This window comes from Colobus angolensis, unplaced genomic scaffold (assembly GCF_000951035.1).
Source record: "Colobus angolensis palliatus isolate OR3802 unplaced genomic scaffold, Cang.pa_1.0 Scaffold75, whole genome shotgun sequence".
NCBI classification, from domain to species: Eukaryota; Metazoa; Chordata; class Mammalia; order Primates; family Cercopithecidae; genus Colobus; species Colobus angolensis.
Window position 1 is genome coordinate 1,871,944 of NW_012121265.1, and position 26,405 is coordinate 1,898,348.

At 43.9% G+C, this 26,405-nt stretch overlaps 1 protein-coding gene across 1 annotated transcript in view; it reads right to left on the reverse strand.

Moving 5' to 3' along the window:
- Positions 1 to 805: 805 nt before the first annotated feature.
- The window catches only part of SLC18A2 (solute carrier family 18 (vesicular monoamine transporter), member 2), a 39,121-nt gene continuing 13,521 nt past the window's right edge, over positions 806 to 26,405 (reverse strand). The window contains exons 6-15 of the mRNA XM_011927805.1: positions 25,850 to 25,939; positions 25,693 to 25,736; positions 25,558 to 25,618; positions 23,279 to 23,374; positions 13,410 to 13,488; positions 13,186 to 13,237; positions 12,475 to 12,538; positions 10,104 to 10,223; positions 9,830 to 9,963; positions 806 to 3,150 (exon numbers count right to left, since the gene is read on the reverse strand). Coding sequence (XP_011783195.1) covers positions 3,046 to 3,150; positions 9,830 to 9,963; positions 10,104 to 10,223; positions 12,475 to 12,538; positions 13,186 to 13,237; positions 13,410 to 13,488; positions 23,279 to 23,374; positions 25,558 to 25,618; positions 25,693 to 25,736; positions 25,850 to 25,939 — 845 coding nt within the window. The 3' untranslated portion in view covers positions 806 to 3,045. The remainder of the gene's footprint in view (positions 3,151 to 9,829; positions 9,964 to 10,103; positions 10,224 to 12,474; positions 12,539 to 13,185; positions 13,238 to 13,409; positions 13,489 to 23,278; positions 23,375 to 25,557; positions 25,619 to 25,692; positions 25,737 to 25,849; positions 25,940 to 26,405) is intronic.

The following is a 26,405-nucleotide window of genomic DNA, read 5'->3' on the forward strand; positions in this document are numbered from 1 at the left end:
TCTTTGGCTATGTATTAGTAATTAGACTTTAAAATACATTTTCTACGTTAGTGTTAGCTGAATGAATGGTTTAGACAAACTGAGCAACATTTTAGCATTATTAGCAATCATAATAGGCTGTATTTCTTCATATCAAGCCTTACATTCAATATCAGAAGTACTTGAAATAAGTGGCTATTTTGTGATGCTGGGAGGAGAAAACACAACCTAAAAATTTTGAGGGGTACTATCAAGTTCTAAATATATAGCTGAATTTTTTAAAAGCAATGTGGAAATATTTGGCTCTTACTAATAAGGTAAATAATAAAATCTTAATTTCTCTAAAAGTGAATAAATTTTAAATATCTACTTTTAAAAATACTCCTTCTAAATTGGCATAACAGCTTTTCTTACCAAAAAAAAAGGGAGAGGTTCCCCTAATTCCTTTTGGGCCATAGATCCCCTTTTAAGATCTGATTAAAGATGGGGACTTTCACCACAGGAAGATACCCATTGGCACACCATTCAAAATGTATCAGATTTCAAGGGTTTTACGGAACTCCCCTGGGTTTATGTCAAATGGGTGGATATTACAGCTATTTTCATCAGGTATGGTTATTTGTTGACAACCAACAGGACAGCAGTGTTTATAGATGCAAGGATAACTTACTGGATTTTTTCCACATTGAATGTGGCTAGTTACATATCTCAATTTAAAATAAATTGTAGGAAGCCAAAAAAGTATGGTCAAGCTAACCCGGAGTGGCTTTTACCTGATTCCTACAAGCACAGAAGAATAGTTTTTAATTAAATATCCACAAAGTGATACCTTATGTATTTTATTCCAACAACATTTGGTTTATGAAGGAATACAAACAGGCACAAAACATGATTCAGAAGATTTATTAAGTAAACTTGCTAAAATATGGACAGATGCACTTAGCAGTCAAACAGCTGAATATTCATTGCTACCTCATTCAGGTTTTTGTATCTGTATTACCGGGTACGAACATAAAAACCACCTCTGTTCAAAAAATAAATGTTCAGAGAACTGTATGTTATTTGTTCTGGTACGTACATTTTTTTTAAAAAGCCTCTTTTCAGTCTTGCTAACCAAGAATATTAGTCATATTCTATTCTATGACTTATAATTTTTTTCCCCAGGTACAACCTATCTTTTGCTCCCAAAGCAGTTCTGAAGGTTTTATTTATATTTTATCTTATCTTGAGGGACCAACAGCAGGCATACCTTTGCCAGGCCTTCTTGCAGAAAGACACAGAGCCATAAAGGCAAAAATAAAATTGCAATAAAGTATACGGTATTGGGGGCAGGGAGAACCAGAAACCCTCAAAGAGAACCAATTTGTAGCACGTTCTTTTTTAAGGCTCTACCCCTGTAGAAGTAAGAAACTAGCCTGCCTTTTTAGCCATATGAGAATTTCCTCCAGAGCCATCTTCCAAAGTAGCAGACTTGGCCAAGTTGACCAATGCCAAATAAGTGACTTGGAAGTTTGTTTGCTTCAAACGCACTGCACTTGGAAACCAGACTTGAAATAATCAAAGCCCCACAGAAAAGCTTCGTGAAACAAAGGAAGTGTTACTTTCCTAGAGAATAAGAAAGTCACAAGATTGAGGAGTCTTTGTTCTAAAATTCTTTGCTCCTTGATGTCCAAGTTAACACACAATCTTAGCTTAACAAAACTAAGTAATTTTTGTTTATTATTATAGAACTGCAGGATTAATAACTATTATTAGAGACATTCCACACTGCACACTCCAGTCGTATCTCTTAACAAAACAACATAAATTGACAATGTTCACTAACAGTATTTGCTGTTACACCGAAAAGGCACATCAATGTTGTCATGCTTAGAAAAATACACGACACAGAACACTGGATGATATAGTTAGCACATACATTTTTAGATGTTCCATTTTTCTTTTCTGCCTGATCACTATTATTTTTTACTTCTTAATATATGATTCAAGACATAATTTCATTCCTCATTTTCATTTAAAAGTTGTCTTCACACTGATGTGAACAACTTTCAGGAGTCTAAAAAATCATAGTTTCAGACAACCTAAAATAAACATATTCCTAGAAAACACTTGGATGATCTGCAAACAGATCAAAGATATAGTCAGATATTAAAGTCAGAGCAGCCGTTTTTAGCCTCTTGTTTCTTTTTCTAAAACTTGAAGTAGATGGCGATTAACCTTATCATGTTTAAACAACCTTGACAGTGTAAGGTACATGTACCCTCAATTTTCTTTCATCCAGTAAGACAATCAAGTATGCATCTTAAAGGGAAAGCTTTTAGTTCATAACAATATGTTTGGTTGCTTTTCTCTGCTTTCAGAACATTTACTATTTTTCCCTTATTGGCTTTAGTGTTTGCTGCCAACCAGATAACATGTTAACATACAATTTACAACTCTCTTCTAGGTAGGTGATTACGTAGGAAACTAACACCAGCTAAGATTTATGGATTCAAAAGATAACTGACACAAGTTCTTGTCCTCTACACTTGAGAGAACTAGCTCTTTAACTCATAAATATATTGATAGTAACTACAAGTTAAATAACACTCATTCAGTGTCACTATATAACTTGCTGTCTTACTTGATTCTGTTTTTCAGACTTCATTCTAGTTTCTCTTTGTTGGAAGAGTCTCAGAGATAATGTGTGCTTTAGTTTTAAACACTCATTACCAATATGATTTTTGCCCAAATGTTTGCTAATGTAAGTTAAAAAATTATATTTGGTTTGGATTCAAATATTTATAGATTTACACAATACCTATTTCATCAAAATATATTGTATGATATTTAATAAAATCAAATACATAAAATAAAGTTTCAACACTATTTATACAAATCCCTAGAAAAGCTGCTTTTTCTTTATAAGGCTGTTGGCAATCAACCATAACCATGGAAAAGAAATAATAACCTTTGGTTTTACTCTTTCACCAGGGATGGATGGTATGACTAAGACAGTTCTGGATGAGTCGTGTCACTGGAAACACTGTTTTATACTATTAAACACTTGGACGATTTTTGAGGGTCTCAGTCACTTTCAGATTCTTCATCATCACCTATTGGATAGGACTGGATATTATTCTGAGTGTACATTTTTGTTTTAATAGGGCAGTTGTGATCCATGAGAATAGCCTAAAAGAGAGCAAAATGCAAGTATATTAACTTCTTGTTTCATAAAGATAAGATGATTTTAACCTACTGTTTTTAAGGATTATTAGTTTGAAAGCTATGTAGTATTACTTGCTATTAACCAGTCATTTGGAGCAATCGCCAGACGCCTGGCCTAAAAGACCTGTAGTTCTACACTCTAAAAATTCCAGGCAATTGGAGACAGCAGAAGTGGTCGCTGCAGTATTTTCACTATACCTGTCAGGGGCCATAAGTCCACTGTGGGAACTTATACTCCATGAAGCAAGGGATAAGCAGATTAGGTTTGTTATACTTAGAATCTTGGAATTGGGGCATGGGGATCCTGGAGGTCACCCAGTCCAACTTCTGTTTACAGACATCATTGTGGCAACACACCTTGAAAAGATGTGCTCTCTCCTTAATGAAAGAAGCCCTCACATGTGAGAAATGTACCTAAGTCTGGACTACAACCCGTTTCCATTGTTTGCATTCATGAATCTGGTTCTGATATCCTTTTCTTTTTTTTTTTTTTTTTTTTTGTTTGAAACGAAGTCTTGCTTCATCAGCCAGGCTGGATCGTGGTGTTATGATCTTGGCTCACTGCAACCTCTACCTCCTGGGTTCAAGCAATCCTCCCACCTCAGCCTCCCAAGTAGCTGATATTACAGGTGTGCACCATCATGCCCAGCTACTTTTTTTGTATTTCTAGTAGAGACAGGGTTTCACCATGTTGGCCAGGCTGGTCTTAAACTCCTGACTTTAAGTGATCCCCCCTCCTCAGCCTCCCAAAGTGCTGGGACTACAGACATGAGCCACTGCACCCAGCCAGTTCTGGTATCTTCACAGGCTGCCCTTAAAATCTTTTGTTGTTGTTTTGAGACAGTCTCACTCATGCCATAGTGCACTGGTACAATCTCAGCTCACTGCTGCTTCCCGGGCTCAAGCCATCTTTCCACCTCAGACTCCTGAGTAGCTGTGACTACACGCATATGCCACCAAGCCTGGCTAATTTTCAATTTTTTTTTTTGGTAGGGATGAGATCTCACTATATTGCCCAGGTTGCTCAAACTCCTGGGCTCAAGTGATCTTCCTGCCTCAACTTCCCAAAGTGGTAGGATTACAGGTGCAAGTGACCATGCCTGGCCCCCAATCTTTTAAGACCATATTATCATGGCCCGTTAGATTTTTTCTCAGGCAAAACATGCTAGAGCTATTATTTTTTCACACATGTGATTTCCAGACCACCTCTCCCCAATCCTAGCTGTCCTCTAGCTTAAATATATGATTTTTTGAAAATCCTCTTCTGATGAGCATGAAACTCTCTCATGCCCTCCTTTATTGTTACTGAAAATTTAAAAACCATGACAAAAACGTGCTGCTCTGCTTTCAAACCAGATTGTCAAATAAGTATTTGCTTATATTTGATAACACAGCTGGCATTTATCATGCCAAGAGCATGCTAAGCATTTTAGAGAAAACACATTACAATAACCCTCTGTGGGAGGTGAGAAAACAGGCACGGAGCAGTTAAAGAATTTGACCGAGGGGTGTACAGCTAGGATGGGGCAGACAGGAGCTGTTTGCAGCACTCGATGGTAGGTAGACGAGCACAGAGGACAGCAAGGGGGCGTCATGTGCAACTAAAATGAATTATCAGGTATGTCTTGAGTTTTTCTCCATCCCCCAATATTTTCTTTTTGCAGTTTGCAAATCTAAATAGATAAAAATGTATCTGATGTTGGCCTATTGCAACCCATCTTGTCTGTTAGCTATTACTCCCAGCTCTTGTCCCCAGATAAGACTCCACTCAGTGCTTAACCCATTTATCATTTCCCAAGACATTCTCCAGTGATCTGTGTAACATGTGAAGATAAGGACTTCCTTGATCCTCTAAGTTAGGCTGCCAGCTCAACCTGTCAGCTTCTAACTTAACTGTTTCTTTTTATGCTGCTGGCCAAGTGAATTGATACTTGTATTCAATAAAGAGCTCAATTTTTAAAATAATGGCGGCACTAGACTTGGTACACCAGGACCGTTCTCCCCACGTAACACAAAGGTTTAACCCCCCTAACAATAGATGTCTCATCTTCCCAAGATTAATGATTCTCGAGGAAATGTAGGGGTGGAGAGATGGAGCAGGTTAAAACATGAAATTTGACAATGGTCCTCACGTGACAATGATGTCAACAAACTTTGAGAAACACTGCCCTAGTTACATGGCATTATCTAAGACTATAGCACTGTCATCTGGCTGACAACAGCTGATGGGACACCTATTAGGTATTGCATGTCAGTGCTCTTAAGGTCCTATCCCAGCATCTTAGTTACCTCCCTGCACGGGGAAGAACAGGGACTCCAGGGTCCCGGGTGGAGTGCTCACTTCTGGTTCAGTGCCCAGGGAAAGCTACCCTGTAGAGGCGGGAGTTGAGGTAAACTTTGAAAGATGGAAAAGATTTGGACAGCAAGGGAGGTGGCAATGAGTAAAACATGAGTTATTTACCAAGCAGGACACTAAGTAAGCCACCCTGGCCACCACAGACGTCTGCAGAGGAGGCACCGTGAGATACCAGTTGGGACACCCAACTGGAATGCAGGGCATGGGGCCTCCATCCTTGCATGGCCCCCAGGCAGGCAGGTCACCTTATAAAGAACGGTCATCACTACCTTATTCCTAATTGCCTTCTATCTCTTGGCTCATCCACATTAGACCTGAGTGTATGAATATGTCATTTTAAGGACCCCGGAACCTAGGACTGGGCACATGATATGAACGCAACAAAAAAACTGCACTGCAGGCAAAGCAGTTCAGTCAGACTGATTATTTGGCATCATGCAGACTTAACTGACCAGCATTTGTCAATTCACCCAAACCATATTTATTAACAGCCTGTTTCAGGTAAAGTTTTCTTCCTTTAAATGTTCTGTAGCCTTTAAAACCTAGCTCGCTGGCTTCCAAACCTCTCTTGAAAGATTTATTGTGCAATAATTGTACTTTTAAAAAAAAAGGTATACACAAATAAGCCAGGTGGCATGTAATGTTTCAAAAGTGCCATGAAGAAAGGCATGAACAGCATCAAGTCAGTCAGGTGCCCGGTGAACAAGCAGGGTGGCTGCAATGCAGGCAGGTAAATTAAACCTGCTCTCCACACACTGCTATGGTGAGGAAGGTGTGTTCAACTCGCAACTGAAAAGAAAATCAATAGGAGGGGATTGGCATTTGAATTCAGAGCAAAGCCCACTTACTGAGAGGTGAGCCCCAGCCCCTCCAAATGCCCCTTTCATGAGTTAGGATCTCCTAAGTGGTAAAAACAAACAAACAAATAAACATGGTGGACCAAATGAAAAGTAAAAGTAATACAAATACAAAGCTGGGGTAGTGAACCCATAAAAGCATTAACAGATAAGAGTGCCAGTCTTCGAGATTTTGATAGGTACCGGGCCTTCTGAGTAGGCAAGTTTTATTCTCTTTAACATAACTAGAAAAGCAATGATGGTCTTGCACCCACTATTTAAATGCCTGCAAAGGGGCAAATTCTATAAACAACTTATAATATGCAGAATGTGGTCTATCTCAGCAGCCTCCGGCCACCCCATCCTTGCCCCACCCATGGCATCCAGAAAACAGAGCTGTTGCTGGAAGGGCTTTATGGAACAACTATCAGAGCCATCCAGGAAAAGAAAGCTGCAATCCTCAAACCACCTAATTTCTTGTCTTGGCAACAATTAGAAACTTCAAGAGTAAAATTAAGAAGCATGCCTTGTCTTTAAAAATAATTCTTCAACCTGGAAAAAAAAATCCACAACACAGCTCTTCTCAACTGGGAACTTTGAGAGTGAAGCGCTACCATGTAACTGTCTTATAACACAATTTTCCTCAAATGGTAATGTTGATATTTCCTGTATGCAGAGGGACTTGAGTAACAGGTTTTTTTCTCCACCTATACTGATAATGCTGATTATAAAAAATGGAAATCCAGTAAACCAAATGGAAGACAAACTCACATGCTCATAAACTAGTTCATGATTCTATCCCTGGTGATCCATTAAAACAGCATTATATCTTACAATATAAAACAGCTTAAGTCCAAACACCTTGTTATAAGGATGCTGTCTAATGGAAGAATGATTTGCTAAGGGTCATATGCCTTCTGGCCCTCACATCCCCCAGCATTTGGCAACTGCTCATCCTGAACGCCAGCACTTGTCTGCTCTGGGGTTTCTCAACTGCATGGTCATTGATTCTTCCTCCTCCCTCACACACTGCTGTCCTGCCTGCATGCCCCCTTATCATTAGGTGCTGTCGGCCGCCACCGCTGGCTTCCTGCTCTGCTTACACAATGAGTAGGCAGCAGCTGCTAGTCACCACTCTCAAATGTCACCATTAGGCCAGTCGAATGGCATCCGACGTGATGCCTTCAATTATGGGCATCATTGATGGGCAGCGAGATGCACACCTTCTCAAGTTTTTAATGATTTATCTTGCTAGGTGCTTATTAAGGATTGTAACATCTTGCAGTGAAAGTGGCCTTCTGGAAACCTATAATTCTCACCGTCTTGCCTTTCAGGACCGTCTCTTCCACTTCCTTCAGCATTTTTTTAAAAAATGAACTGAAGTATTCATTTAAATTGGGAAAGAGGAGGGGTATTGAGGCCCGCCTTCTGCTAGTCTTTCTGCGGAACACAGTGGTGGTTGGCTGGGCAAGCACCTTCCCTGCTCGTCCTCTGACCTCATTCATTTCCCAAGGCCACAGATAAGCCATCAGGCTGCCGTTCGCAAACGGACATCACAACAGCCATTGATGTTGGCCGGCTTGGCAAGAGGAGCCCATTCATCTGTTTTGGGGTCTGTATAGCAAAAGGAAACTCTCACATCACAGAGGAGGAAAAAGGGAGAAAATTCAGGTATTGCTGGACTGACAGGGGAAGCCAGAGAGATAAGCAGGAAAGAGTTGGGTGATATTGGAAATAGGAACACACTTTTTGAGCCACAGGGCCAATCACTTTGTTGGCCTTCCATTTAATCCTCACAATCCTATAAGGTAGACGTTATCATTTCCCCATGCAACAGAGGAGGAAACCGAGACTCATAAGCCTCTATATAGTGGGGCCAGTCTGGCTCCCAGGTCCATGCTAGCCCTAACTATCTCCCAAGAGTCGTCTCCTGGGCTACAGGAGGATTTGTAAGTGATTTTATACACGCGCACACACACATATACACACATATCTACTTTTTTTTGGTCAAAAACACTGAGAGTAACCTACATTCAGCCTTAAACTGTTATTGTGGCAATAGAATGGCAGTTTGCAGTTGTGCTGAGAATTTTCTGACTCCATTTGAGCAAGGTATTGTGCTAGGATCAGCCAAGCAAAGATGCATCTAGAATTTACACACCCAAGCTGGAAAGCAGGTGTCTTCTAAGACAGGTCTGAGAAAGTGATGCGGTTTTCAGAGCTGGGGAAGCATCTAAGCAAGCGGAAGGAAGGACAAGGGGATGGCTTCTGAGTTATTTCCACAGCACCTTCCATACCTTTTCCATGAGTCAGATGGGCCATGCATTACTCAAAAGTGTCTAGTTAAATCCTATTTAAAATAAAGGGCACAAGGCCAGTGCCCAGTGCTTGATATTTTTAAATATGTGGAATGAATTAATGAATGTAAAAAAACACCTAAGACAAACACAGGCTGCACATAACCTTATTTTAAGGTTTGTCTTTAAATCTCCTTTTGGGGAAAACCATCAAAGGGCAGTTCAGGAAATGCCAAAGCATTAAGATGCATTCAGTTCCACTGTCAGAAAGACCTTCTGATGCACTTCCAAGAGAACATTACAAACAAACCTCACATCTATTCACAAACACAAAAATGCATGTCCTCTTGTTCACCTCATTCATCCTTAATCCAAGACACTCTCCTTTCCCCTGGACAAGTACCTATCAGCATTTGCTGTTTTAAAAACTGGCAACGCCAGATAAGAAAGATGATCAGAAACACTGAGCTTCTCCTTGCTGGGTAAGGTAAATACCTTAGAAAGGTTAAAATGACTCATGCATTTCAAAATTCAAATTTTGAATCAATTAATTTGAACTTTTTCAAAAGAGGGATACTTTATACTCTACATCTTGCCTATGGCTATAAGTTTAGTCATAAAATTATAAATGAAATGGTTCTATGTGTTCACATATACCCCAAAGTGCACACACAATGATTTTTCCATAAAAACCGTAAAATCATCTCCAAAATCCTACATACAGTAAAGACAAGACAGCAACTATTACTGAATGCTGTAAGGGTTATGAGAAAAGCAACAGCACCACAAATGGCTAACCCTGGGCATGAGTACAGGAGGCAGAAAGATTGTGTCCAAGATGTTCAAGAACCATAGAAAATCAAATTGAACGATTCTAGGTTTATGCTTGGTCAACAAAAGAGCAACACTGATGCTCATCTATGTACAAAAATAATTTCATTCTCCCAGTTTATAAACATAAGCTTGAAAGAAATAACTCTCACAGTAATACAAAAAATAAAAATAAAAGAAGTAACTGCTCTATGTGGTACAAACTAAAAAGGAATTCTCCCCATTTTTGTTTAGAGGCTTTAGAATGAAACCACGAGGAAGCTATCAGGAAGGCCATGGTAAAATTACCAAGAAATACTCACTGCATCCTAAATTTTTCTTACCATTTTTTCTTCTTTGGCAGGTGGACTTCGAAGAAAAAAGCAGAGAGGGGCAAAAAGAATATCAATTATCCCAATAATTGTCATGAGCCATGGAAATCCAATTGCCTTTGCAATAGCACCACCAGCTGAAGGACCTTTCAGGAAACAGAGAATTAGATACAGTTCTTTCCAAATGTCTTGTAGACTGAAAGATGCAAAGATTTAAATAATTTTAGTAGACATTATCCATTGTGTATTGAGGGAAAAGGTTGTTATGAAAAGTCAATGTCCTTACCTATAGCATACCCCATACAAAATGCCACATCTGCAATGGCATACACACTCCCATAGACGGACACGTGCCGCAGGTCGACGAGGTAGCCCATGATGGGCATCATTGACGAATCCACCATTCCTGAGGACAGTCAGGGAACACAGTGTATAGCAAACAGATGTAAACCCAAAATGGGCTGAATATCAGGGACTGTGCCTTAAACTCACGACCCTGCCAGCTCTTCCCCTTCTGTCATCGCCACCTGCAAGTCTTGGGGCTAATCTTTGAGTAGAAAGAACGAAGGAAGCCTTTTCTGACCCCCCAGAGGAGGTCAGGTTCCCCTCGCATACAGATGTTCTCTCACAGCGTCATCTCAATTGTTGTTCATTCTTCAGTTCTTTGCTAAATGCCCAACTCTCCCGTTGGTTTTGTTCACCCATATCCCCAGCGCTTGCACATATTAGGAAGCAGCAAGCACCATTTCAATGAAAGACATTTTCCTCATCTGCCTGCCACTGACACATGTGGAGGGAGGGCAAAACCTCTGAGTCTCTGCCAGTGTGTTCACAGACACTGGCTCACAGCAGCCAATCATGAGCATCCCCATTTTACAGATGAGGAAACCAATATTCAGACAGGCGAGGCTTGACCACACTCACTGAGCCCGGGGAGTCTGAGCCAGGAACTCTGAACACACACCCTCTTTACACTACCTGCTCCCCACTATTCAAGAGATGAGATTCTAATGCTGGTCGTGGTTGTTGCTGGGGTATATGTCTGTATATATATGTGTGTGTGTGTGTGTGTGTATTTATGTGTATCTATGTATATGTATATATGTATGTGTGTATGTATGTATGTTTGCATGTCTATGTGTATGTGTTTATGTGTATATATGTCTCTGTATGTGTATGTATGTGTGTATGTGTGTATGTACTTGTATTTGTGTATGTCTCTCTGTATGTGTATGTATGTGTGTAGGTGTGTGTGTATGTGTATGTGGGTGGGTATATGTGTATCTGTGTGTATGTATGTATGCATATGAGTGTATGTATATTTGTGTGTATGTGTACGTTTATGTGGGGGTGTATGTATGTGTGTATGACTGTGTCAGAGTGTGTGTGTGTGTGGTGTGTGTGTGTATGAATGTGTATGTGTGTGTTGTGTGTATGTGTGTATGTGTGTGTATGTATGTGTGTGTTTTAGCTAATTTCTTTCAGTTCACACACTCATACACACACAACACACACATACACACTCATACAACACAGACACAGACACACATGCATACACACACAGCACACACATACACCCCCACATCAACACACATACACACACATAACTTCTGATCGATGCCAGATGATCTCTCAGACTCCTTGGACTTCTGGGGCGTTCTGGTCCCCCCTATTATTCTCCACCTTAGAAACACCCATAGTCTAAGCGTGTGGCCCAGGTGTGACCGGCAGGAGGTGAGTCAGGCATGCAGGTGTGCTTAGTAGCGAGGGACAAGTGAACCAGAAAACAGCAAAGCAGGAAAGCACCAAAAGACACAGGCCAGGGGCCCATTCTGCCAGGCCTGCAGAATGGCAAGGGGAGCTGCCAGAGGACTGGGCACCCTCCCCAAAAAGATGGGCCATCCAGACACTGGAGGACAAGGGGAGGCAAGGCAGAGGACAGGCAAACAGTCACCTGAGAAGGACCTGGAGTACCATACTGGGTTCTACCCCAGCCTCGGCAGCCTTCTACCATCTGTCCTCAGTGAAAGCTGTGCTGTGCCACTGTACCACTCAAAGGTTACGTTCCTGCCTCTACAGGGGTGGACTGGGCACTTACTTTTATCATGATCAATTGGTATATTATAAGTAAGAGATAAAAGTATACCATTCACTCAAAATACTGACAAGGTTTTTCCTAACATATTATCGTTCTTAACATTACAAAAGCCCATCTCCTTGCCTATGGAAATTCCTGCAGCACAGGTGGTCATCAACACATTAATCTGCTTTGTCTGTACTAAAACCTCTTCAAAACATATATGTGAAGCCTTTGCCCCCAGTCTCATGAGAAGACCTGCTCATAGGGAGGAGTCCACACAAATGAGCTCTGTGCAAGAGATTCACTTGTTTGCCCAGCCCCAGCAGTGGAGCATCAGTTTCCTTCTGTAAATATCAGCTTTTAAAAAATACTGGTTTTCAGGAAATAAATGACTAGGGTGTAGAAGCAGATGTCTTTACATGGAGAATCAACAGGCTGTAATTTAGCTAAGCTGCCTGCAGCCTCCTTCCAAGATTCTAGAAATGTAGGTTGAGGAACTACAGTCTACCAGAGGAAGAAGAACCCTTCCCAGTGGAAAAGCAGTTTTAAATGTAGGCACAAGGTTCGTGTGACTTACCAATTGCAAAACCAACTCCAAAGTTCGGAGCTATGAGTCCATAAATGTTTTTCGCAAATGGAATCTGTAAGAGAAAATAAATGTTATGCTAAAATAACAAGAGTTCCAACTCTAAATCATCTCAGAAAGTCCTGAACTTGTTTTTTCTCTGGGCATGGTACGCCTGTTCCCTTCTGAAGAAAATAGGATGAAAAGGGGTGGGGTTTGTGAAGAACCGGACCCTCCAAATCTTTGAAAGTCAAAGCTTGAGACAAGTTTTATGGCCACCATGAAAAACTTGTCACCGGTATATGTGAATGATCAGCCTACTCCACCCTCAAGTTTTGACAAGAACAAGTAGGCCTCATGAGGGACGGATATTGGCTATTAGTGGAAGAGATTTTATTCTAGAAAAACATCTTTTTTTGCTATTGTTTCAGGTTGGTTGTCCTGAAGTGTTTAACACACTGTCAAGCTGAAGATGATGCAGGGGAAAGTTAAACATAAAGTGTGAAATAAAACATTTTAAATAATTTCTGACATAAAATGAAAATACACTCCTTGGAAAGTCTTGTCCAAACATTTTTAAGATGATAAAAAATTAGAATAAAATGAAAGCTGTAATAAAATATCAACAAACTCAAACGTAAAATGTTTCTTGGTGATTCTTGCCCAAAGCCCAAGTTTTATTCACGGATCGTTCCCACTTGTCGAATGCCATCTTTTACTCACACATAAAATGCTGACTCCCACAATTATCATTCCTAGAAGAGCGCAAAGCCACCTATCAAAAGAAAAAGCACCATCAAGAAATGATCATTTGATTTTTTTCCAGTCCAAATTTTCAGTGGAAATCAAAACAATTACTTGTAACAGCGAAGGCAGAAACAACTTAGAATTTTTGGAAAGAACAACATTATTATAACAGAATGAGTGTTGTTTTCATATCATCTTACCTCCCCATTTTGTGTGCAAGTATCCCAAAAATATTGGTTCCAATGAGATAAGAGATACTAGCTGGCAAGAAAGCAACGCCTGTAAATTTATGAAAAGGAGAGCTTATCAGTGCTGATATCAGTCATATGTTAGAAAAACTAATAACTGTAGACACCACAACGTTGATTAGAGCAGATGAAATGAAGCTCCGGGGCCCACACCCCAGCAGCTAATATCCGGCGCCTGCCGGATCCGGTCTCGACCCACGTGGCTTATCCTCCACACAAAGCTGCTGAGACACTCCAGAAATGAAAGTCCTTTCTCTATCAACTTCTTCATCTTGCCTCCATCTCTGGCTGGTGGTGGGCTTCACACGTGGGCCGATACGAACAGCTCCTGCCTGGGAGCTCAGCACCTGCAACCTTATGTGTGATTTCATCCGACAGAAGACAGACACAGTTATTGAAAGAATTAGGGAACCGTGAGATAAGCAAAAAGAAAAAAGTTAAAAATACCCCAAACCCCATCCATTACTCAGCTAATCACCACAGTCATTTTCCCCTATAAGTTTATTTACATATACAAACATATTTATGTCTGTTTTGATTTTCAAAAAAAAAAGGGATTCTACTCTATCCTGCTTGTTTCACTTAGCTTTACAAACATTTTTCTATGTCAGAAACATAAATGTCTACCTGGTCATTTTTTGTGGTTAAGTCAGACTTTTTTTTTTTTTTTTTTTTTTTTAATTGAGACAGAGTCTCGCTCTGTCGCCCAGGCTGGGGTGTAGTGGCACGATCTTGGCAACCTCTGCCTCCCGGGTTCAAGTGATTCTCCTGCCTCAGCCTCCCGAGTAGCTGGGATGACAGGTACGTGCCACCATGCCTGGTTAATTTTTGTATTTTTAGTCGAGACTGAGTTTCACCATGTTGGCCAGGCTGGTCTCAAACTCCTGACCTCAGGTGATCCGCCGGCCTCAGCCTCCCAAAGTGCTGGGATTACAGGCATGAGCCTCCACGCCTGGCCTCCTATCCAAGTTTTAATGCTCTCCCCATAGAGGGCACCTGCATCCCCCAGGTTCTCATGTGCCCAGGGTGATTTCCTGCTGGTGGTGGCAGCAGTGGCCTTGAACATGTCCTCCGCATTGAACAGAAAGGTCTAGCCATATCAGACCCAGCTTGGCCGAGCTGATCCTCATCCATTATTAGAACCACAGGACAATCTCTTTATGAGAGACTGCTTCTCAAACTCCTAGTGATTTTAGTATTTTTTCCTTGAAATCAGATATACTAGACTTGATTCCAAGCCTTGCTCACACATAGTAAAACTTACTTTGTTCTCAGTCAGAGGACTGCATAAGTGAGACATGCAGGTAGATATCAGATGACGGAGTGCCTGCTACACTCACAATGCATGGGGCCTGGAGGTCCTTCTCATCCCAGCAGCTGGCCACACACTCACGGGCAAGTGTGATCTTGTCTCTTTAGGATAACGCACGACTGTCTACCACCAAACCCAGAAACAGGCTGAGTCTTCCAACACAGCAGGGACTTCCAAATAAACGGCTCCATGAGCTAAATCCAAAACCAGATCATTCTAGACATGGGGGTTCTGGGAAACACTAATAAAGAGCAATCTCATTTCATTTTCCAGGGAATTATTTCTGTCATGTTTAGCAATATATGGTAGTCAAATAATTGTTCAGTGTAATCTGATTGAGCAAACATTTACTGACAGCCATGTGCCCAGCACAGCACTGGCCTGCAGCAAAGACAATGACAACGTGATTCTCATCCTGACGCGAGTGTTTTGAAGGAAAGAAGCAGATGACGTTTAAACTGTGACCCGGCCAAGTGAGGCACATAACAAAAACACAGGTGCCATGCTCTGGGGACCTGGAACTGCGTCTGGCCAAGCTCCACAGAGCAGATGGTATTTAAACCTGGCCTCAAAAGCTGTGTCGTAGTACTTCCTACCAGCTCTAGAGACTGTTAGTCCAGCTAGTAAGATATCATGACAACCTTTGTCTCATGATAAGAATCCCTGAGGGCCAGGTAGGTATAAATGAATAAAACAAGCAAATTGCAAGCAAAAATAACAGTGCAGATACCATGACAAAGAGCCACTGACATTCAGCCTCAGTGTCAGAGAAAGAAAATGAAAAATGGAGGGAAGAGAGGTCTGTAGCGACCCAGAGGGCCCAGACTCCATCTAGAAGGCAGACGCCACTCTCTGTGGCCACTCACTCCCCTGAGGGACTGCAGTTCCAGTACTGGAAGATCCTGTTTGTTTTTTAAGATGGAGACTCAATGGAGGCTGAATGTCAGTGGCTGTTGCCTGGGCTGGAGTGCAATGGCACGATCTTGGTTCACTGCGACCTCCGTTTCTTGGGCTCAAGTGATCCACCTGCCTCAGCCTCCCAAAGTGCTAGGATTACAGGCATGATCCACGCACCCAGCCTGAGCAAGAATTCTTTCTAGGGCTTCTCCCGACTCAGTGAGAAAAGTGTTGGCTGGGACTGGCCTGCAACAGTGCCCTGGGCCATGGCAGGAACCCTCCCTTCTGCGGGGCAATGCTCTTCACGTATCTCTGCTCACACCAGAAAGTTCACCAAAGGGAGAGCTTCCATCACCTCTTGTGATTTTGGTACAACCTGGCTTCAGCCACGGCCTCGGCCAGCCAGTGAGGGAGAGGCTCTGGTCGTCACGAAGCCTGCGGGGAGCTGAGCTGGCCATCCAGCCCTGGAAGCGAAGGTGGAAATGAGACCCTGGGTTTCCTCCAAGCTCCAGATGATCCCTCCCTGAATGAAGGCCAAGGGCTCAGCCTAGAACCAGAATAGGGGCAATGGTCTTCCCTGTCCTCTGGCAGGCTTAGGAGGATCCTGAGTCCTCGCATCCCAGAGCCACCGAAGGCTGGCATTCCCTCTTGTCTTCTGGTATAGGCCTGTTTCCTACCCTCCATCCCACTTCGCATCCCCACAGCTCACTAAAGACAAAGGGGCTGGAAGAACCAGAAGACAAGAGTGTGGCTCCATCCTTGTCTGAGGCCTGTGCCCAGGGCCTCAGCTTCCCTCTGGGGGCTTGTAGGCCTCACCCCGAACTGTCAGTCCCTAAGTCTCAAGGTGTCCGGAGAGGCCATCTGACCTAGAACTCAGGTATAGAGAAAACACCAGGAAATTATTCTTTCTCCACCCACTCAAGCCCAGGGCTTCCCCTCAAGTGGCAGATGAGGAACTGGCGGGGGCGGGGGGCGCTGGCAAGGGAGCCACGTGGAAGATGGGTGGGCTGCCATCTTTACCGCCCCTAAAAAATGTGGCCAAAAACAATGCCTTCAGCAAGAGCAATCCTGCGTCACCCATGCAGCTAATAAGACTGTTTGCCCTGACTTCAAATATCACAGTTTTTCTCCAGAAACAGTGAGGGGAAGCATAAAAGCAGAACAGCCTCCCTTTCACCCTGGACAGGAGCGGGCTCACAGAAGATTCCTGAACACCAGAGGCTGGGCTGCAGGGGCAGCTCCCCGCCCTCAGCACTGGGTCCTCTGCACTGCGTCGCTCACAGTAGCCCATCCCCAGGCTCAGCGAGCCATGAGATGAAAGCTACAGAGACCTAGGGAAGGTGGGGTATTTCCCTCCTGCTGGTGCTGACACAGGAGGCAGGTAGAGAAACCCAATTCTCTTGAAGACAGACATGTCTATCTCTGGGGCCAATGAAAGGAGGAACCTCGGTGGTGGAAATGTGCAGCAAGCTGGTTGAGTGAACGTCTGGCACCGGTGATAAGCCCCACACAGCAATCTGATGAGATCCAGGCAGCCTGCACTCTGCTATCTGCCCCTGATGGCCCACAGCTTCTGGCTGACTTTAAAGATTGTATAAAGAAAGCCTCAGGCTTTGTCTGAAGAGGATGAGCACAAAACATCTTAAGTGTCCTGCACATGGCCAGGACACATTCAAAGAGGATGAGAATTCAGCTAGGTGACTGAGAGACCCAGTTCATGCCTGTAATCCCCACACTTTGGGAGGCTGAGGCAGGAGGACAGCTTGAGCCCAGGAAGTCAAGGCTACAGTAAGCCATGATTACACCAGTGCACTCCAGCCTGGGCGACAGGACGAGACCCTATCTCTAAAAATAAATAAACAAATAAGAGCTTCTCAGCTCAAGAGTGCATGCAAAGTCAACACAGCAACTCAACTCAGCAGTGCACACCCCACCTGGACAGTGGGCACCTCCTGAAAACACCGAGAGACCCATATCACCTCAAGGACCAGAGGGAAGAAAAGCTGGGAAACAGTCTCTCCAGCTTCAGCAGTGGGTATAAACAACAAGGCTGGAGGGTGTCTTCTCATCTGCTATTTGCTGACTCGGTATCAGATCCAAGTCCACCCCTCCTGCCGAGCGGCAGGCCTTCTTTAGGAGCTCTGAAGGTCTTTGGGCTTCCTCTTTTATCTTGGCTGCTAGGGAGTTCAGAGCTAAATTTTCTGCCTAAGAAACATTCTTGTTTAGTTCCAAGAATCCTTCCTCCTTCACTGAATACCTCTTCTGATGTCAGGCTTGGTTTAGGTTTTGTTTTACGACACAATTCACATGGTTTAAAAATGCACCCTTTGGGCCGGATGCAGTGGCTCACGCCTATAATCCCAACACTTTGGGAGGCCGAGGCAGATGGATCATGAAGTCAGGAGTTCAAGACCAGCCTGGCCAAGATGGTGAAACCCTGGCTCTACTAAAAACACAAAATTAGCTGGGTGCAGTGGCAGGCACCTGTAATCCCAGCTACTCAGGAGGCTGAGGCAGGAGAATTGCTTGAACCTGGGCAGCGGAGGTTGCAGTGAGCTGAGATCGTGCCACTGCACTCCAGCCTGGGCAACAGACTGAGACTCCATCTCAAAAACAAAAAAGAAAAATTCAACTTTTGACTAGTGCACGGTTCAGTGATGTTTAGTGTATTCACAGAGTTGTGCAACCATCATCACCATCTGATTACAGAACATTGTTACCATCCCACAAAGAAACCTCACACCCCATTAGCAGTTTCTCTCCATCCTCACCCCCTCTCCCCCGGCCATTTGGAACTTTTTAGGTATTGTTCAATGAAAGAGCATAGCAACTCAATGCAGAACCCAAAGACACTGGTACTCAGGCCAGGTCAACTGCAGAGAGGCAGGCAGAACAGGGAAAATCTAAGCCAGGGGGCAGCTCCTGGCAAGACACCGCCCTTCCCCAGGGCTGGATGCCTGTGAGAGAATAAGGTCACCTGAAGAAGGGTTGGGGACACTGAAAATGTCTGCTTGACTCAGAACTGAAAGTCTCCACCTGAAGCTATCCACATGTACCTTGAAAGGACTATAAAAAGCACATAAATTCCTAGAGAGGAAGGACCGTTGATAAATTCTTAAAGAAAAAGGTGTGTGTGGGAGGACTAGCCTTCCAGATCTGCAACCACATTCTAAAGCTACAGTAACTAAACAGGAAAGGCAAGTGAATCAATGGGATGAAAGAGGGAATCCAGAAAGAGAGCCAAGAACTTGTGGTCCTTGAGAAAATGATGAGAATGGGAAGAATCAGATCCACTACTTCAGAAATGGTCCTAGGACAACTGGCTGGCCATACAGGGAACAAAACTACTGGGTTCCTACACATGCCTTGGGACAAAATAAATTCCATATAGGTTCAAGATTTTAATGTGAAAAACAGATCAGAAATGTATTAAGGGAAAACATGGGAGATTAAAAAAATAAGCTTGGCATGGGAAAGGCCTTTCTGAGCTTGACTTGATATGACAATGACATTAAAGGGAAGCCTGCTAAACCTGACTAGTGGCATTTTAAATATTTGAGTGGCTAAAAAAAGAAAATCCATTTAATAAAAGTCTGTAAAGTCAAAAGACATAGAATAATATGAGGGCAATATCTATAAAACATGTGGTAATAGATTATTATCTTAATACATAAAGAACACATAAAATCAGTAAGGACAAATAACTCCATAGAGAAATGGGCAGAGTATATTCATAAGAAATTCATAGTAAAAGAAATACACATGGCTAATACACATATGAAAACATGTTCAATTTCACTCATAAAGAATTTGTGGCTGGGCGTGGTGGCTCACACCTGTATACCCAACAATTTGGGAGGCCAAGGCAGATGGATCACCTGAGGTTAGGAGTTTGAGACTACCCTGGCCAACATGGCAAAACCCCATATCTACTAAAAATACAAAAATCAGCCGGGTGTGGTGGCACACACCTATAGTTCTAGCTACTGGGGAAGCTGAGGCCATGAGAATCGCTTGAACCCAGGAGGCAGAGGTTGCAGTGAACCGAGATCACACTACTGCACTCCAGCCTGGGCGACAAAGTGAGACTCTGTCTCAAAAAAAAAAAAAAAGGAATTTGTAAAAATAAATTAAAGTGAGGGCCGGGTGCGGTGGCTCACACCTATAATCCCAGCGCTTTGGGACAGGCATAAGCCACCAACACCCAGCCTGCCATATGGTTTCTAATGGCAAACACTGGAACTGTTAGGGAAGCAGAAGTTACGCCATTTTAAGCTCAGCTCCATCTTACAACTAGCAAAGCACGTTCCTTGCCAGTTATGACCCGTAGTCATGAGATGTTTAGAGGTTAAGGAAACAGCCTAAAGATACGTACAAGGACACTCTCCTACAACAGCAGAAAGTCCAGATGTGCTTTCTGAAGACGCCCTGATTTGTTTCTAATAACAGAGTTGTTTCTAATAAACTTGTCTCTTCTACTGTGTTCTGTGACATGCCTTGAATTCCTTCCTGAGTGATTTCCAAAAACTTTAACTTGGGGTCTGGACTGAGACCCCTTTTCTAGCAACAGAATGAGCCCAAATGCCCAATAATGGGGACTGACTCAGGATTTCAATAGTTATACGTTGTTTTATTTTAACAATAAAACAATATGCAACCATTAAAAAGAATAAAGCATTTCCAGTTAAACACGGCAGATTGAATCTATAGGTTTTTCTCCACACCCACCTCAAAGTCCATTTAAATGCTAGCAAAGAAATAGAAGAAAATTCTAGACACACAGCCCACCCTCCTCCCGCCCCCATACCTTCCTGAGGACAAACAGTGTGGGAGAGGAGAAGGGACAGTATGAGGAAGAAGCGAGCAGAGGACAGCACAGAGAATGCTGGAATCTTCCATCTGCACATGGTGAGGCCAGAAAAAGGCAAGAGCCTTTGAGCCTCACAGCCAGAAAGGAACTGAAGCTTCAGGTACTGTGAAGGTGGGGCTGAGAGAAGGGGCTGTCAACACAAAAGCAGGTGGAGAGGTTGTGTTAAGAGCAGTGGGACCCCCAGCACTCCAGCCTTCACTCTGGCAGGAGACAGTTTCTCTAGAGAAATTAACCAGAATGGTTCAGGGACCCCAGGCAGCATGGCAACCAGGGGCAACAAAAGAGGCTGAAACAGGAAAATGGTGTGAGGGTGTTATTGCAATAACAACCACCTCATCAAAAAACCCCCAAACACTCAGGGTATACACAAAAGGCTCTTTAAATTTAAGATATGATAGCACCAATTTTAAAAACTCAATAGGCAGTTTAAAAGATGAAGAGGAATAACTCAAGGGAAAGGGGGAAAGACAAGAAATTACAAGAATAAAAGTAGGGAGTCTAACATTCAGCCAACTGGAGTAAAAGAGGAGAGAAAATAGGGGGATTCATTAAAGTAATAATACAAAAAGTCTCCCTGGAATTGTAACATGGGGTTCCCCAAGTGAAAGGGCTGATTAAACAAGTATTCAGCCCAGAGGAGGAAAACAGACCCCACTGGGAATCATCAACGTGGACTTTTATAATCTAGAGAAGAAGTAAAGGTCCCTCGGGATCCTACAGAGGCTCAGGAATGAGGGCAACACTGGCCTCCCCCACAGCAACCCTGGACGCTAGAAGACAACAGAACAGTGGCCTGAAAACTCCCAAGGAAAATGATTTCCAACTAAGAATTATACATGCAGACAAAGTCAACCAAGTGTAGGATGAGGGTAAAATATCTGCAACTATGCAGGGTCTCAGAGACCTTCACCTGCCACGCACACTCTCTCAGGAAGCTGTGGGAGGCTGTGCTCTACAATAATGAGGAAGTCAGTCAAGGGCAAGGAATACGGGAAACAGAAGAGAGGCACAGAAGATGCTGGGGTGATGGGAAAGGAAAGTCTAGACTGAAGACCTAGGATAGACATCCACAAACGAGCCAATACGCAGAAAGGTCAGGTTTGCCAACACTTGACTGCATTTGGAGAACTTTTCACCTTTGCCAGAAACTTTGGTGGATATATTCATAAACACTACATAAAACATTAAGAAAATGAAAGGACAAGGCAACAACTAACTCCAGGAAAATTAAATTTGCAAAAGAAAGGAAATTAATCACAGTCTCCTAAATAGCTCAGTCAGCTGTGAGCAATAATTACCCAGTCACACTAATGTCAGTGCTGAATGCCAGTCTAACAAGAAGCTGTAATGCAATTATTCGGGGAGGACAGAAGGTGGGAAAATGTGTGAGCTGGTTGTTTGATATTTTCATGTGGTGCTGCAACAGCATTAAATAATCCTCATCTACTGTATTAGGAAGCTGGTGGACAATGTCAGAAATTGGAAAAATTTTTAAAACGGGGTGTAATTCGGTGAAACGCCGTCTCTACTAAAAAATACAAAAAACTAGCCGGGCGAGGTGGTGGGCGCCTGTAGTCCCAGCTACTCTGGAGGCTGAGGCAGGAGAATGGCGTAAACCTGGGAGGCGGAGCTTGCAGTGAGCTGAGATCCGGCCACTGCACTCCAGCCCGGGCGACAGAGCAAGACTCCGTCTCAAAAAAAAAAAAAAAAAAAAAAAACGGGGTGTAATTAGCCAGGTGTGGTGGCGGGCGCCTGTAATCCCAGCTACTCAGGAGGCTGAGGCAGGAGAATCACTTGAACCCGGGAGGCAGAGGTTGCAGTGAATGGAGATCGTGCCACTGCACTCCAGCCTGGGTGACAGAGTGAGACTCTGTCTCAAAAAAAAAAAAAAGTCGGGGGTGTACACATATTATTAAGAGACATAAGGGCATCAGCAGAAGAAAGATCTAAAAGAGTTGAAGGTGATGGAATCTGAAGGGCTTTGGGGATCAAGAGGCATGGGAAAAAGACAGCTGTTTTTCCTTATAATTCTTTTATCTTTGACTTACAATTATGTACATGTGTAACTTTGATAAAAAATAAAATTTAATTAATTTTAAAAAGTAAATCTACATGTTCTGACATGAAAACACGGCCACAAAATTACATGAAGGAAAAACAAGAGGTCACACAGTGATGTAAATGGCAAAATTCACTTGGTTGGATTTTTAGGCATTTCATGCAATAGGGTGGTAAACACAGAACCCTCTAGAAAAAGACATAGAACTGTTAACAACAAATATCACAGGGGATGGGCTGGGGGAGGGGGAAAGATGAGCATGAAATTTAAAAATGTTTTACTTCCTCAATCAGCATACTTTGATTTCGTTATAATAAGCATGTATTACTTTTCAAAATTAAAAACACTTTTTAGGAATTAATCCTTTTAACAATTAGTTTGTTGTTAGTCTTTTTCACATAAATTTTATGGCTGTACAGTTAGTCCAGTTCCAAAACAGGGGAAGATGCTGACTGTACTTTTCCTCTCATTTCTGCCCAGATCTGATGTGTCTGTGTGAGTTCTGCACCCCTCAGGGATGATGGATAAACCAGAGAACAAACAGACCCCAAGGCTGCCCTAAGCAATGACCCCATTAAGAGTCAAACAGAAGCAATCACTTTATCATCCCGGTAAGGGCAACTCAGCAGGGATGCCCTGGGAACAAACACTCTTGAATCAGAAGAGCCCACCCCAGTCCTTACCCAGCTGCCACTTTCGGGAACACATGGTCTCCATCATCCAGATGGGCAGGGCCGGCTCCAGCATGGCGATGCCCATGTTTGCAAAGCAGATGGAGCCTGTAAGGGAGGGAAGGGCTTTGTAGTGGCTTCTGCCTCCTCTCTCGTTTCCAGACACAGTTAGACTCCACGCGCCTACAGCTCAGATAACCACAACTCCTACTTCCATTAAGTAAAGGATAAATCACAGATCAAGAGGACAGCAAAGGCTGTTTATCATCATTATCATCATCGTCGTCGTTGTCCTTATTTAAAACAGCTAGAATCCCAGAGACAAAGTTTGGACTGGAGGCAGCCCTAGAGATCCTTTGGTTTAACCTACCCAATTATGGTTTTATCAATGAAGAAAGGGAGCACAGTTTAGTAATGAAATAGCTTGCTTGGGGCCACCCAGCAGCCAGGCTACTTCCAGACCACACACAGTCTAGGGGCAACCTGAGGCTCTCGCATCTGTTGTTTTACTGTGCAATAAACATGGGCATTTCTAATGATACCCTGAAACGCCAGAAAATCCAAGTAAGATCAGGTGGATGCAGTCCAGGCATGCCGTCAGGGGATTTTTCGAAGCAGGATCAGGTGCATTCAGTATAGGCATGCCATTGGGGGATTTTTCAAAAGTCAGCTGTACGTAATGGCATCTATGCAAATATTCGTGATCACTCTGTTAACCAGAACCCTTTGTAAATATAGAACTATCTGGAAAAAGACCCACAGAACTGTTCTCCATCGTTCTGGGAACTTCCTGTGTTGTGCCTCTTGGAACCTCTAATTTGCTACAACAAATTCAAAGAATATTGTGCAATCGTGATGAAGGTGCACATACCATGACGAAAGATCTGCTCATTCGATGTGACATTTAAAGGCAGAGCATATCAATGGCAGGACTCCCCTCCCACACTCTGGGGGAGGGAGTTTGGCTCTCAACTCCCTCCCCCAGTGGAGGCTGCCTGGAAGTGTCAATGACAGTCCAGGAGTGCTGCGTAGCATCTTTGTGTCTCCTGTGAGCAAGGACTAGACAGGGAGGTTCCAGGGAAGCCCAAGACAGGACAGGCCCAGGCTGCAAAGCCCTGCCCAGATGTGCGCAAGGTTCAGGGAGTCACATTTCTGGAGCCCCCATCCCTTACCATACCTCTTTGTCCCTACCTTGGATGCCAGGGTTCCAGAAGCATCTGAGCTCTGGGATGCCCCTGCATCTTGCAGATTTCACTGCATGAAGAAGTCACCACGCCAGCTCCACATCCCTTTGGCCAACAAGCATGATAGACAGGGTCTTGGCCAGGGTTACATACCTGCTGCCCTAATCAAATCCAGCAGCAGAAGGGTTAAACACAACCAGCCTGAGGGTTGACAAAGGCTGAACTTAACTACTGGTGCCCAGTTCTCCCAGGCGCCTTCCAGCCTACCTGTGTTAGGGAGCCCTGCTTAGACACATCTAACCCTAACTGGGTCCAGTGCTATAGTGCAGGCTGCCCCAGAAACCAACACATCAGCCTGCGACCAGACCTTCTCCTGGCCTGACCCCAAGAGTCTGCTTACCTAGGTACTCAGGCCCAGCAGCACCTTCACAAGGCTGGTCCCTGGTTAGGCAGCCCAAGGCCTGCCAAAGCAGGCAGCCTCCTGCCACTGGGACAGTCTTGGGGAACAGTCCCTTGGATAGATGCAGACCATTATCCTTCCCAAGAGTCACAAAACCCCAGTGCTTTCTTTTAGCCCCTCTAGGCTGAAGCATGTCCTTTAGCCAAAGGGTGTTTGAGCGGCCTCCCTGTTTGCTCGGCAGGGATGCTCTCTGCAAGAAGGGAGCCCCTCTGTTCCCTGTGGGGCTCTGCTGTCAGTTTCTATTCATACACGCCAAGGTGAGTCAGACTGCCCACCTGGGACCCTTGCCATGAGGCCAAGGACTCCTTCCGGAAAGTTCAAGGTCAAACAATGATGGCCTTCCACGCAAACACAGTAGGCAAGCTTAGCTCCAAACAAACCCAGCCAGGCATCCCTGGGGAACCCGGCAGCTCTGCAGAGTCCAGCATATGCCATTTTGATTTTCCCCAAATAAGACAAAAAGGGCCTTGGCTGCGTGTCAGAAAGCAATGGTGGAAGAAAACCATTTCCTTTGACTTGTAGCCTCTTTGCCTTTTCTGTTTTTCTATGGCCCAACATTTCTAGCAGCAAAACGAAAATCAGGCCCGGCCATTCACCCGCCTCCAGCACTCGCATTGCCCTGACAGAGAAAATCCACAGAGCCCCACCTGCAGCAATGAGGATGTACGGGTCCTTCAGCAGCGTGGTTAGGGGTGTCCCCTTCTGACTCTGTCAAGAAAAAAACACGCGTCAGAAGCATCACCATGCCCCCTTCCCCAGGGCTCTCATTCCCGGCCGCTTACCTCTGGCTGCACCCGGGACGGCTGGAGCACAAAGAGCTGAATAACTAAAAAATAAAAATAAAAAAGACAAGCCCCTCTTCAGAAAGCAGGTGTGGCCCAAGCACGTGCCGGCACGGATGCCAAGGTCACAGCAAGGTGCCCACATGGACTCACTCACCTCCATCCAAGAGCACCAAGGCAGCCAGCACCAGGAACGGAGCCGTCTTCCCCACAAACTCATACAGCACACTCCCGAAGGGGGGGCCCACTGCAGGGAGAGAAAGTGGGGACACCGCCCCTGGGACTCATGCCCTCTCCCTGTACTAGAACCATCTATTTGATTCTTGTGTTTCTCTCTCTACTTTGTTCCAATAAGGTTTTGGGGTGTCTGCTCTATTGTTCTGTTCAGTTAGAGTTCAGTTGTCTTGGTAACTTCCTCCAAGTGATTTTTTCTAAGAAATGGGCAAGAGTCTATAAAGGTCACCTGAAAGCAAAGGCCCAAGAGAAACAAGATCCAGGCCCAGGGCTGGGCTGCTTCCACTGCACTCTTTCTGCACAAGAAAATGTGTCAACAGGGACTTCGCTCCTCGTACAGCGCAGGCAATCGGGAGAGGAAAAGAAAGGCTCTGAATCCCTCTCAGGGAAGATGTTTGCCCCCTGGTCTGGGAAGTCAGCCAGGGCAGGTGGGGGAGGCAGACCCAGAAGGCAAGGTTCTCCCTGATTACAACTCACTG